The sequence below is a fragment of the Oncorhynchus clarkii genome, chromosome 27 (genome assembly GCF_045791955.1).
Source record: "Oncorhynchus clarkii lewisi isolate Uvic-CL-2024 chromosome 27, UVic_Ocla_1.0, whole genome shotgun sequence".
Taxonomy (NCBI): Eukaryota; Metazoa; Chordata; class Actinopteri; order Salmoniformes; family Salmonidae; genus Oncorhynchus; species Oncorhynchus clarkii.
The window spans coordinates 48809807-48823851 of record NC_092173.1 but is presented as its reverse complement, the minus strand read 5'-3'; the positions used below and the strand labels follow the sequence as shown (position 1 = coordinate 48823851).

Here is a 14045-nt window from a genome sequence, read left to right as displayed (position 1 = left end):
ACCCTGGTTTATAAACGTACATAAAGTCTCTGACTCTTGAGCATGTTTGACCCTGGTTTATAAACGTACATAAAGTCTCTGACTCTTGAGCATATGTTTGCAGTACAGTCGATGGCGCACTGGGCTTCGGGCCAGAAGGTTGAGGGTTCAAACCCGAGCTCTCTGCCCATTCTATTACACTATATCACACTGAACAAAAATATAAAACGCAACATGTAAGTGTTGGTTCCTTTGTTTTATGAATTGAAATAAAATATCCTATACATTTTCAATAAGCACAAAAAGCTTATTTCTCGAAAATGTGTTTATATCAATGTTAGTGAGCATTTCTCCTTTGCCAAGATAATCCATCCACCTGACAGGTGTGGCGTATCAAGAAGCTGATTAAACATCATCATTACACAGGTGCACCTTGTGCTGGGGGCAATATAAGGCCACTCTTAAATGTGCAGTTTTGTCACACAACACAATGCCATAGATGTCTAAAGTTTTGAAGGAGCGTGCAATTGATATGCTGACTGCAGGAATGTCCACCAGAGCTGTTGCCAGATAATTGTACGTTCATTTTTATACCATAAACCACCTCCAAGTTGTTTTAGAGAATTTGGCAGTACGTCCAACAGGCCTCACAACCACAGACCACGTGTAACCACGCCAACCCAGGACCCCCACAACCACAGACCACATGTAACCACACCAACCCAGGACCTCCACAACCACAGACCACGTGTAACCACGCCAACCCAGGACCTCCACAACCACAGACCACGTGTAACCACGCCAACCCAGGACCCCCACAACCACAGACCACATGTAACCACACCAACCCAGGACCTCCACAGATTAGGAACTAATGAATTCATTTCAATTGATTGATTTCCTTATATGAACTGTAAATCTGTACAATTATTTAAATGATTGCATTTATATATTTTTTTTCAGTATAGAAAAGTAGGCTATACATTGGATAAGCAGGCTATACTTTCTTTAAGTATAGGCTTCCTTCACAAAATCAAGGGGACACAGACAGACAGTGTCCTCTCGACATGTCCTCTTGACATAACATAAAATTAATAGCAAGAGCTAGTGTCCAATTAGTCAATTTCATGGACTGTCAATGTTAAGCACTCATGGGCTAATAGAGTCCAATGTATTTCATTTTCCATCGGGTCCCTTTGGACACGGAGAAAGGCTACTTAACATCCGCTGTTTTTCTTCATCCACGAGGTCACAGATACTGTCCAAACATCGACTAAAAATACTTTTGGGGACTGTAGACTAAACATGTTTTAATAGCGATATTATGAATGTATTTTCCTTTTTCATAGTCTAACCATCGATATAGCCTTCATACAACAACGCGTAACGGTCAGGAATACGATGTTGTTTTGTCTTTATAATAAGGCTATCATTGATACAACTCTGAAAATATGACACTCACCTCTTGTCGTGTCCGTGGCAGTTTGCGCTACTGTTAGCAGATGAGTCTGTCTTCAACGGTGGATGATCTCTATCAGAATCTCCTTCGGTAGAACATCGTTTTGTTGAATCACTTTCATTGAAATACAGTCTTCTGTGAGTCATTTCTTGTCAATCTCAAGCCAGCTGATCATCAACAGAAGCGCACAGACAAAGACGCTACAAACCTCCTAAATCCACTCTTGGAATGGACTGACGCTTAGCGCAGAATGAGCGCGTCTGTACCCTGACCACAGAACAGTCTACCGTAGACGGTTGATGGTGACGTTCTTTTGACGATAATAACTGTGTGTGCTGTGGTAGGTTAATCAACTCACTACCGTTGTGAATGGGGTCCAGTTTGAAGTGCTCCTGTTTATTGCCAATTTGTCAGAACGTTTTTTTCCACATAGGCCTACAAATCATAGGGCTCAGGGCACACGTTTAGTTTTCACTCCCATGGGTAAAAGGCATAGCCCCCTCTCCTGCGCCTAAAATCTCACTCAGTGTGGATTTCTCAAATCGGAACATATACAGACAATATTGCTTTCTACTATAATTTACTAATGGGGGATGGGGGAGCACGTGGAATTGTTTTAAGGTCATACCACGGATCATTTAGCTATTTGATTTTGAATTATAGGACCCCTTTAGGTATTAAAATGATTTATTAAAAAAAATGATATGATAATACATTGAATTTGGCCTTTACTACTATAGCCCATAGAAATGCATTGACTAACATTCATAAATGGCAAAAAAGGCAGTAAAAAATGATTGTGTGCTGCTTTCATTCTGGAAGGTTCTCCCATCTCTACAGAGGAACTCTGCAGCTCTGTCAGAGTGACCATCGGGTTGTTGGTCACCTCCCAGACCAAGGCCCCTCTCCCTGGTTGCTCAGTTTGGCTGGGCGGCCAGCTCTAGGAAGAGTCTTGGTGGTTCCAAACTTCTTCCATTTAGGAATGATGGAGGCCACTGTGTTCTTGGGGACCTTCAATGCTGCAGAAATGTTTGGTACCCTTCCCCAGGTCTGTGCCTTGACACAATCCTGTCTCGGAGCTCCATGGACAATTTCTTGGACCTCATGGCTTGGTTTTTGCTCTGACATGCACTGTGAACTGTGGGACCTTATATAGACAGGTGTGTGCCTTTCCAAATAATATACAATCAATTGAATTTACCACTGGTGGACTCCAATCAAGTTGTAGAAACATTTCAAGGATGATCGGTGGAAACAGGATGCACCTGAGCTCAATTTTGAGTCTCATAGCAAAGGGTCTGAATATTTATGTAAAAAAGGTATTTTGAGGGGGGTAAAAATTTCTAAAAACCTGTTTTCGCTTTGTCATTATGGTGTATTGTGATGTCATTATGGGGTATTGTGATGTCATTATGGGGTATTGTGATGTCATTATGGGGTATTATGATGTCATTATGGGGTATTGTGATGTCATTATGGGGTATTGTGATGTCATTATGGGGTATTGTGATGTCATTATGGGGTATTATGATGTCATTATGGGGTATTGTGACATGTTTGTATAATTTCCTCCATTTTAGAATAAGGCTAAATCAGTTCTACCAAATATCTATCAACATGTTAAATGTGCAACCAGAGGGGAAAAAAATTCTAGATCACCTGTACTCCACACACAGAGACGTGTACAAAGCTCTCCCTCGCCCTCCATTTGGTAAATCCGACCACAACTCTATCCTCCTGATTCCTGCTTACAAGCAAAAATTAAAGCAGGGTAGCCTAGTGGTTAGAGTGTAGAGGAGGCTGGTAGCCTAGTGGTTAGAGTGTAGAGGAGGCAGGGTAGCCTAGTGGTTAGAGTGTAGAGGAGGCTGGTAGCCTAGTGGTTAGAGTGTAGAGGAGGCAGGGTAGCCTAGTGGTTAGAGTGTAGAGGTGGCAGGGTAGCCTAGTGGTTAGAGTGTAGAGGAGGTAGGTAACCTAGTGGTTAGAGTGTAGAGGAGGCAGGGTAGCCTAGTAGTTAGAGTGTTGGACTAGTAACCAAAAGGTTGCAAGTTCAAATCTCCGAGCTGACAAGGTACAAATCTGTCGTTCTGCCCCTGAACAGGCAGTTAACCCACTGTTCCTAGGCCGTCATTGAAAATACTAATTTGTTCTTAACTGACTTGTCTAGTTAAATCAATTTTAAAAAGCAGGAAGCACCAGTGACTCGGTCCATAAAAGAAGTGGTCAGAGGAAGCAGATGCTAAACTACAGGACTGTTTGTCTATCACAGACTGGAACATGTTCTGGGATTCTTCCGATGGCATTGAGGAGTACAACACATCAGTCACTAGCTTCATCAATAAGTGCATTGAGGACGTCGTCCCCACAGTGACTGTATGTACATACCCCAACCAGAAGCCATTGATAACATTCACACTGAGCTAAATCAAATCAAAATCAAATTTATTTATATAGCCCTTCGTACATCAGCTGTTATCTCAAAGTGCTGTACAGAAACCCAGCCTAAAACCCCAAACAGCAAGCAATGCAGGTGTAGAAGCACTAAAGAGTAGAGCTGCCGCTTTCAAGGTGTGGGACTCTAACCTGGAAGCTTACAAGAAATCCTGCGATGATCTGCGACGAACCATCAATCAGGCAAAGCGTCAATACAGGGCTAAGATTGAATCATACTACACCGGCTCCAATGCTCATCGGAACTATTACAGACTATAAAGGGAAGCACAGCCGCGAGCTGCCCAGTGACACGAGCTTACTAGACGAGCTAAATCACTTCTAGGCTCGCTTCGAGGCAAGCAACACTGAGGCATGCATGAGAGCATCAGCTGTTCCGGCATGTGCTGACCAACTGGCAGGTGTCTTCACTGACATTTTCAGCATGTCCCTGATTGAGTCTGTAATACCAACATGTTTCAAGCAGACCACCATAGTCCCTGTGGCTAAGAACACAAAGGCAACCTTGATGTCCTTCCAGATGATGATTCCTTGATGTCCTTCCAGATTCCCTCTGTCTACCCAAGGACGCCAGAGGACAAAAATCAGTTAACCACCTAACTGAGGAACTCAATTTAACCTTGCGCAATACCCTAGATGCAGTTGCATCCCTAAAAACTAAAAACATTTCTCATAAGAAACTAGTTCCCTGGTACACAGAAAATACCCGAGCTCTGAAGCAAGCTTCCAGAAAATTGGAACGGAAATGGCGCCACACCAAACTGGAAGTCTTCCGACTAGCTTGGAAAGACAGTACCGTGCAGTACCGAAGAGCTCTTACTGCTGCTCGATCATCCTATTTTTCTAACTTAATTGAGGAAAATAAGAACAATCCGAAATTCCTTTTTGATACTGTCGCAAAGCTAACTAAAAAGCAGCATTCCCCAAGAGAGGATGGCTTTCACTTCAGCAGTGATAAATTCATGAACTTCTTTAAGGAAAAGATCATGATTATTAGAAAGCAAATTACAGACTCCTCTTTAAATCTGCGTATTCCTTCAAAGCTTAGATGTCCTGAGTCTGCACAACTCTGCCAGGACCTAGGATAAAGAGAGACGCTCAAGTGTTTTAGTACTATATCTCTTGACACACATGATGAAAATAATCATGGCCTCTAAACCTTCAAGCTGCATACTGGACCCTATTCCAACTAAACTACTGAAAGAGCTGCTTCCTGTGCTTGGCCCTCCTATGTTGAACATAATAAACGTCTCTCTATCCACCGGATGTGTACCAAACTCACTAAAAGTGGCAGTAATAAAGCCTCTCTTGAAAAAGCCAAACCTTGACCCAGAAAATATAAAAAACTATCGGCCTATATCGAATCTTCCATTCCTCTCAAAAATGTTAGAAAAGGCTGTTGCGCAGCAACTCACTGCCTTCCTGAAGACAAACAATGTATACGAAATGCTTCAGTCTGGTTTTAGACCCCATCATAGCACTGAGACTGCACTTGTGAAGGTGGTAAATGACCTTTTAATGGCATCAGACCGAGGCTCTGCATCTGTCCTCGTGCTCCTAGACCTTAGCGCTGCTTTTGATAGCATCGATCACCACATTCTTTTGGAGAGATTGGAAACCCAAATTGGTCTACATGGACAAGTTCTGGCCTGGTTTAGATCTTATCTGTCGGAAAGATATCAGTTTGTCTCTGTGAATGGTTTGTCCTCTGACAAATCAACTGTACATTTCGGTGTTCCTCAAGGTTCCGTTTTAGGACCACTATTGTTTTCACTATATATTTTACCTCTTGGGGATGTCAATCGAAAACATAATGTTAACTTTCACTGCTATGCGGATGACACACAGCTGTACATTTCAATGAAACATGGTGAAGCCCCAAAATTGCCCTCGCTAGAAGCACGTGTTTCAGACATAAGGAAGTGGATGGCTGCAAACTTTTTACTTTTAAACTCGGACAAAACAGAGATGCTTGATATAGGTCTGAAGAAACAAAGAGATCTTCTGTTGAATCTGACAATTAATCTTAATGGTTGTACAGTCGTCTCATATAAAACTGTGAAGGACCTCGGCGTTACTCTGGACCCTGACCTCTCTTTTGAAGAACATATCAAGACCATTTCAAGGACAGCTTTTTTCCATCTACGTAACATTGCAAAAATCAGAAACTTTCTGTCCAAAAATGATGCAGAAAAATTAATCCATGCTTTTGTCACTTCTAGGTTAGCCTACTGCAACGCTCTACTTTCCGGAAACCCGGATAAAGCACTAAATAAACTTCAGTTAGTGCTAAATACGGCTGCTAGAATCCTGACTAGAACAAAACAATTTGATCATATTACTTCAGTGCTAGCCTCCCTACACTGGCTTCCTGTCAAGGCGAGGGCTGATTTCAAGGTTTTACTGCTAACCTACAAAGCATTACATGGGCTTGCTCCTACCTATCTCTCTGATATGGTCCTGCCTTACATACCTACATGTACGCTACGGTCACAAGACGCAGGCCTCCTAATTGTCCCTAGAATTTCTAAGCAAACAGCTGGAGGCAGGGCTTTCTCCTATAGAGCTCCATTTTTATGGGATGGTCTGCCTACCCATGTAAGAGACGCAAACTCGGTCTCAACCTTTAAGTCTTTACTGAAGACTCATCTCTTCAGTGGGTCATATGATTGAGTGTAGACTGGCCCAGGAGTGGGAAGGTGAACGGAAAGGCTCTGGAGCAACGAACCGCCCTTGCTGTCTCTGCCTGGCCGGTTCCCCTCTTTCCACTGGGATTCTCTGCCTCTAACCCTATTACAGGGGCTGAGTCACTGGCTTACTGGGGCTCTTTCATACCGTCCCTAGGAGGGGTGCATCACTTGAGTGGGTTGAGTCACTGACGTGATCTTCCTGTCTGGGTTGCCCCCCCCCCCCCCCCTTTGGTTGTGCCGTGGCGGAGATCTTTGTGGGCTATACTCGGCCTTGTCTCAGGATGGTAAGTTGGTGTTTGAAGGTATCCCTCTAATGGTATGGGGGCTGTGCTTTGGCAAAGTGGGTGGGGTTATATCCATTCCTGTTTGGCCCTGTCCGGGAGTATCATCGGATGGGGCCACTGTGTCTCCTGACCCCTCCTGTCTCAGCCTCCAGTATTTATGCTGCAGTAGTTTATGTGTTGGGGGGCTGGGGTCAGTTTGTTATATCTGGAGTACTTCTCCTGTCTTATCCGGTGTCCAATGTGAATTTAAGTAAGCTCTCTCTAATTCTCTCTTTCTCTCTTTCTTTCTCTCTCTCGGAGGACCCTGAGCCCTAGGACCATGCCTCAGGACTACCTAGCATGATGATTCCTTGCTGTCCCCAGTCCACCTGGCCGTGCTGCTGCTCCAGTTTCAACTGTTCTGCCTGCGGCTATGGAACCCTGCCCTGTTCACCAGACGTGCTACCTGTCCCAGACCTGCTGTTTTCAACTCTCTAGAGACAGCAGGAGCGGTAGAGATACTCCTAATGATTGGCTATGAAAAGCCAACTGACTTTAAATTAAGTGCTGACTTGCTGCACCCCTGTGATTATTATTATTTGACCATGCTGGTCATTTATGAATATTTGAACATCTTCTGTTATAAACTCCACCCGGCACAGCCAGAAGAGGGCCACCCCTCATAGCCTGGTTCCTCTCTAGGTTTCTTCCTAGGTTTTGGCCTTTCTAAGGAGTTTTTCCTAGCCACCGTGCTTCTACACCTGCATTGCTTGCTGTTTGGGGTTTTAGGCTGGGTTTCTGTACAGCACTTTGAGATATCAGCTGATGTAAGAAGGGCTATATAAATACATTTGATTTAATTTGATTTTGACAATGTCTTTTGTGGCTGTAGGTGGTTAGAATGGAAACTTCAGGGTACCATTCGGAAATGTTCTCATAGAATAGATGCTTCGGCTGTTGTCATTATTCTCGTATTAGACTTACATCATTTCTAGCTGTAGACTAGTACGTCTAAGATTTGCTCTTATTCTGTCGTGATCGATTGTCTCAGTTTAACCATTTCCAGCCATGTAACCAAAACTAGAGCTGTATGGTCTAATCGTCAATAGAATTGTAGTCATTCCAACGTGGGGACTCTGTCCCGGCGTTCTCTGACTTAATGTATATTTTGTAGGAAGTGGGTTTTATACTCTGTGGAAAAAGGGACGGTTCTATGACTCCTAATGTGATGTCTGGGCTCACGGGGGTGTGGCCACTGGCTAGTTAATCTTTATATGAAAAACCCATACTCTCATATAGAAGGTTGACATCACATTACATCTTTTCACAAATAGTTTCATATTTAATCACATACGTTTCACAATATTTAGATATAAACCTGATAGCTGGGAAATGTACACTTTAAGACATGGGTGTCAGACTCTGGCCCGTGGGCCAAATTTGGCCCGCGGGTTAATTATATTTGGCCCGCGAGACAATACCAAATTACTACTAGAGCTGGCCCGCCGGTATTATACAGCGCATTCACCACTAATACTACGAATCCCATAATGCTCTGCTGTTTTCGCGCGCCAATCAGGACAGGACCCAGAAACGCTCTCTCCTCTGTGACAGTAGTCATAGCAACATAGACGCTACAACTGTCAGCGAGCTAACCCTTCCCAAAAATGGCGAAAAGAAAGGCAGAAAACAGGAGCTTTCTGGACAAGTCAACGTGGCTGTAAGTAAGTAAGGAGTACAACATTAGACGACACTATGAAACGAAACACCATGACAAATACAAGGACCTGGACATGACTCAAAGGAGCCAGAAAGTAGAGGAGATGAAAAGAAGTTTGGTTTCACAACAGAATATGTTTAAAAAAGCCACATCACAAAGCGAGGCTGCTGTAAAGGCTAGTTATATAGTGGCAGCAGAGATCGCAAAATCAGCCCGGCCCTTTAATGAGGGAGAGTTCATGAAAAAGTGCATGATGAAGGTTTGTGACCTCGTATGCCCAGAGAAAAAACAAGCATTTTCAAACGTGAGCCTGAGCAGGAACACAGTAGCTGATCGCACATGTGATCTTGCCACCAATCTGTATGACCAGCTGATGGAAAAGGGAAAAGATTTTGTTGCGTTCTCCCTCGCTGTGGATGAGAGCTGCGACGCATCTGATACTGCTCAGCTGTCAGTCTTCATCCGTGGAGTGGACTCAAATCTGTGTGTTACGGAGGAGCTATTAGGATTCAAATCAATGCATGGCACAACCACAGGAAAGGAAATCTTTGAGGAGGTTTCCAAATGTGTAACTGAAATAAAGCTGCCGTGGGATAAACTCGTTGGATTAACGACAGATGGTGCGCCAGCGATGTGCGGTAAAAAGAGTGTACTGGTGGGCATGGTTCGGGAGAAGATGCGGGAAGAGAACTGTGCAGGTGAGCTAACTGTTTACCACTGCATCAGGAAGCACTGTGTGCCAAAGCCCTAAAGATGGAACATGTTATGACCACAGTAACACAGGTAGTTAACTTTATAAGAGCCAAAGGTCTAAATCACCGCCAGTTTAAATCTTTTCTGGAGGAGTGTGGTTCGGAATACGCAGACGTGCCGTATCACACAGAGGTGAGTTTAGCCGGCGATTTGCCGACTTCGATGCCCAGAAATGCAAGTTTGAACTGCTTAGTAATCCCTTCGCAGTTGATGTGGAAAATGCACCAACCAACATCCAAATGGAGCTGATTGAACTCCAGTGCAACGACACGCTGAAGTCAAAGTATGATGCTGTGGGCGCCGCACAGTTTCCACGGTTCATCCCTGACACAATGCCTCAGCTCCGCACCCAAGCTGCTCAGATGCTCTCCATGTTCGGCAGCACTTATCTATGCGAGCAACTTTTCTCCTCGATGAAGATGACCAAAACAACTCACAGGAGATATCTGACTGATGAACATCTTCGCTCGATACTGAGGATTTCTTCAGCTCAGAGCTTGAGCCCAGACATTGATGAACTAGCATCCAAGAAGAGATGCCAGGTATCTGGCTTGGGCACATCAGATTAGACCAGTGTGCAATAATTAACGTTTTCTTTATGCACTTTTTCTTGCTACAAGGCATGGGCTTGAATGGTTGATTGATTTATTATCATTTTATTTGTAAAATTATTAGCCAGTGGAAAAAGTTTATTTTGGTATTTAAATCAGAAGGCTGCAAATAGAAAAGAGGCATACCATTTTTATTTAAATTTTATTTATTTAATAAATGAATGCCATTGATGTGTTTTTTCATTTGAAATTCGATTTTGCATGTCTCCACTATTAAATTATATATTGTATGGTAATAAGCGATGCTTGTTCCATATTCAATGTTAAAGCAAAACTTGTTTGGGTCCATATTAAAAGGTTAATTTGTTCAATGTTGGCCCGTGACTTTGTTCAGGTTTTACATTTTGGCCCACTGGGTATTTGAGTTTGACACCCCTGCTTTAAGAGATACAGTTATTTCTGTTTCCTGTCCTTTGTGAGATCACCAAATGAAACACACTCGTCATGACTGTCCCTTAAGTGTCCACGGACCATTCTCAAAAATATAAATATTGTTTAGGTCTTTCATTTTGGGGATTAGGAGTTTGTCCAAGTCTCTCTCTGTGTCCCACAATCACACATTCCAATATCAATTCTACAGACCCAGAAGCAGAGTATTTACGACTGTCATAAACTGGGGGGTGGGGGCGCTGTGATCCTGCCCCCAGGGCACGTCATGACAGTTCCCTGTGTATATAGCCAAGTTATAATTGACTCGGTACTCGTACCCAGTGTATATAGCCTAGTTATCATTACTCATTGACTCGCTACTGGTACCCTGTGTATATAGTCAGGTTACTCATTGACTTGGTACTGGTACCCTGTGTCTATAGCCAAGTTATCATTGACTCGGTACTGGTACCCTGTGTCTATAGCCAAGTTATCATCGACTCGGTACTGGTACCCTGTGTATATAGCCAAGTTATCATCGACTCGGTACTGGTACCCTGTGTATATAGCCAGGCTATCATTGCTCATTGTGTATTTGTTTCTCTTTTTTAATTTTTTTATCTACAAATGTTAAATGTTTCTCTGTGCATTTTTGGGAAAGGTTCGTAAGTAAGCATTTCACTGTTGGTCTACACCTGCTATTGCATTAAATGAATTAAACTGTTTCATTGCTCTTTGTTATAGGGCTGGAATATGACCCTTGTTATAGGGCTGGAATATGACCCTTGTTATAGGGCTGGAATACAACCCTTGTTATAGGGCCGGAATACAACCCTTGTTATAGGGCCTGAATACGACCCTTGATTTGAAAATATATGTTTGATGCATGCGCCTGTGAGACTCAAATTAACATGACAATAAAATCCCCGTAAAAGTTTGTCGGTTTAAGCTAGAGACATCAGTGTTTTCTGTCTCAATCCAACGATGTCGGCCTTCTGAAAGGTGGCAGAGCTAAGGAGGTGTTTGTCAGACCAGGAGACATTTGGAAATTCGTTCTTCTCACAAAAATGTCTGTACGCCGAATGTTTTGGCCTACAAACTATTATGACACCTCTATGGAAAGATGAGACTCTTGCAAACAGAAGAGATATCCACTACTTGACCAACATTATGTGGACACTCGTTGGGCATTAACATGGAGTTGGTCCTGTCTTTGCTGCTAAAACAGGCTCTGTGCAGGCCAGTCAAGTTCTTCCAAACTGATCTCGACAAACCATTTCCGTATGGACCTCGCTTTGTGCATGAGTCGTTGTCATGTTGAAATGGGAAAGGGCCTTCCCCAAACTGTTGCCACAAAGTTGGACGCAAAATAATTGTCTAGAAAGTCATTGTATGCTGTAGTGTTAAGATTTCCCTTCACTGGAACTAAGGGGCCTAACCCGAACCATGAAAAACAGCCCAATACCATTATTCCTCCTCCACCAAAATGTAGAATTGGCTCTACAGTATATATTGGGGCAGGTAGCGTTCTCCTGGCATGCGCCAAACCCAGATTCATCCATCAGACTGCCAGATGGTGAAGCGTGATTCATCACTCCAGAGAACACGTTTCCACTGCTCCAGAGTCCAATGGCGGCGAGCTTTACACCTCTCCAGCAACGCTTGGCATTGGGCGTGGTGATCTTAGGCTTGTGTGCGGCTGCTCGGCCATGGAAACCCATTTCATGAAGCATGAACTCTGTAGTGAATGTTGCAACCGAGTAAAGACTATTTTTACGCTCTACACGCTTCAGCACTTGGCTGTCCTGTTCTGTGAGCTTGTGTGGCCTACCACTTTGCGGCTGAGCCGTTGTTTCTCCTAGAAGGTTCCACTTCACAAAAACCATATCTGTGTGCTCGATTTTATAGACCTGTCCGCAACGGGTGTGGCAGAAATAGACAAATCCACTCATTTGAAGGAGTGTCCACATACTATTGTATATATAATATAGTGTAGATCTACGACATAGATAGGACAGACACTTCAACATAGATAGGACAGACACTTCAACATAGAGAGGACAGACACTTTAAAACAAACTTCCTTTGATTTATTTTTTGTGCTATCTGTTTTTATGTCTGAATCTGTCATTCAATGTGTTTCTATGGGATTAATAGCAGTAAGTTTCATCAAATATGTTTTTAAATATTGTTTTTTACTACACAGGTCCTAAAATTCTATATTTATTGGCTAAATGATCCTTAGTCTGACCAAATGTAATTATTTTAAGATGTTAGCTTAGTATAAACCCAACCCCGGGCCATTAGACTCTATGGGGTTAAAGGGCATGAATACGACGCTTCCATTTGAAAAGATTAATGTCTCCTCTTCCATAGTCCACGAAGAGAAACGGACAATTAGTTTTACAGCATCAACACCTCAAAGTAGTAGATTCTAATAGCAGTTTAACATCTTCCAAGAACAGCTGTTCATATACAGTATGTAGCAGAAACAACATGTAATTCATATGGGCACATCAATTCATAATGAAACCATGACAGACGGAGAGGAGACAGGGGAAACGTTATAACGGCGAGGATGAAACCATGACAGACGGAGAGGAGACAGGGGAAACGTTATACCGGCGAGGATGAAACCATGACAGACGGAGAGGAGACAGGGGAAACTTTATACCGGCGAGGATGAAACCATGACAGACGGAGAGGAGACAGGGGAAACGTTATAACGGCGAGGATGAAACCATGACAGACGGAGAGGAGACAGGGGAAACGTTATACCGGCGAGGATGAAACCATGACATGATTAAACAGATTTCATGTTTCAAGCGGCACATCAGAATCATTAGTACAGAAAACATAATTAACAATCCTCACATCAACAAAACCAATCTGAATCCTTCACCCACCTAGTCCAGCGTGACATCTACAATGTAGAAAATAGTCCAAATAAGAAAAACCCATCAATGAGTAGGTGTGTCCAAACTTTTGACTGGTACACCCCCCTCTCACCACCCACAAACACATCTACCCCTCTCTCCCCTTCCACCCCCGACCTGACCTACACCCCCCCACCCCCCCCACCCACCCACAAAAACATCTACCCCTCTCCCCCCTCCCCCCCCTGGCCTGACCTACACCCCCCCCCCCACCCACCCACAAAAACATCTACCCCTCTCTCCCCTCCCCCCCCTGGCCTGACCTACACCCCCCCCCCCCCCCCCACCCACAAACACATCTACGCCTCTCTCCCCTTCTGCCCCCAGCCTGACCTACCCCCCCCCCCCACCCACAAACAAATCTACCCCTCTCTCCCTTTCCACCCCCAGCCTGACCTACCCCCCCCCCCCACCCACAAACAAATCTACCCCTCTCTCCCTTTCCACCCCCAGCCTGACCTACCCCCCCCCCCCACCCACAAACACATCTACCCCTCTCTCCCCTTCTGCCCCCAGCCTGACCTACCCCCCCCCCCCCCCCACCCACCCACAAGCACATCTACCCCTCTCTCCACTTACCCCCCTGGCCTGACCTACACCCCCCTCCCCCCACCCACAAACACATCTACCCCTCTCTCCCCTTCCACCCCCGACCTGACCTACACCCCCCCCCCCACCCACAAACACATCTACCCCCCCCCTTGCCTGACCTACACCCCCCTCCCCCCACCAACAAACACATCTACCCCTCTCTCCCCTTCCACCCCCGACCTGACCTACACCCCCCCCCACCCACAAACACATCTACCCCCCCCCC

General features: G+C 44.4%; 1 protein-coding gene across 1 annotated transcript in view; it reads right to left on the bottom strand.

Annotated features, from left to right (window-relative positions):
* Positions 1 to 1679, bottom strand: part of LOC139385804 (short transient receptor potential channel 6-like) — a 402463-nt gene extending 400784 nt beyond the window's left edge. The window contains exon 1 of the mRNA XM_071131048.1: positions 1442 to 1679. Within this exon, the coding sequence (XP_070987149.1) occupies positions 1442 to 1584 (143 nt within the window). The 5' untranslated portion in view covers positions 1585 to 1679. The remainder of the gene's footprint in view (positions 1 to 1441) is intronic.
* Between the last annotated feature and the right edge of the window lie 12366 nt (positions 1680 to 14045).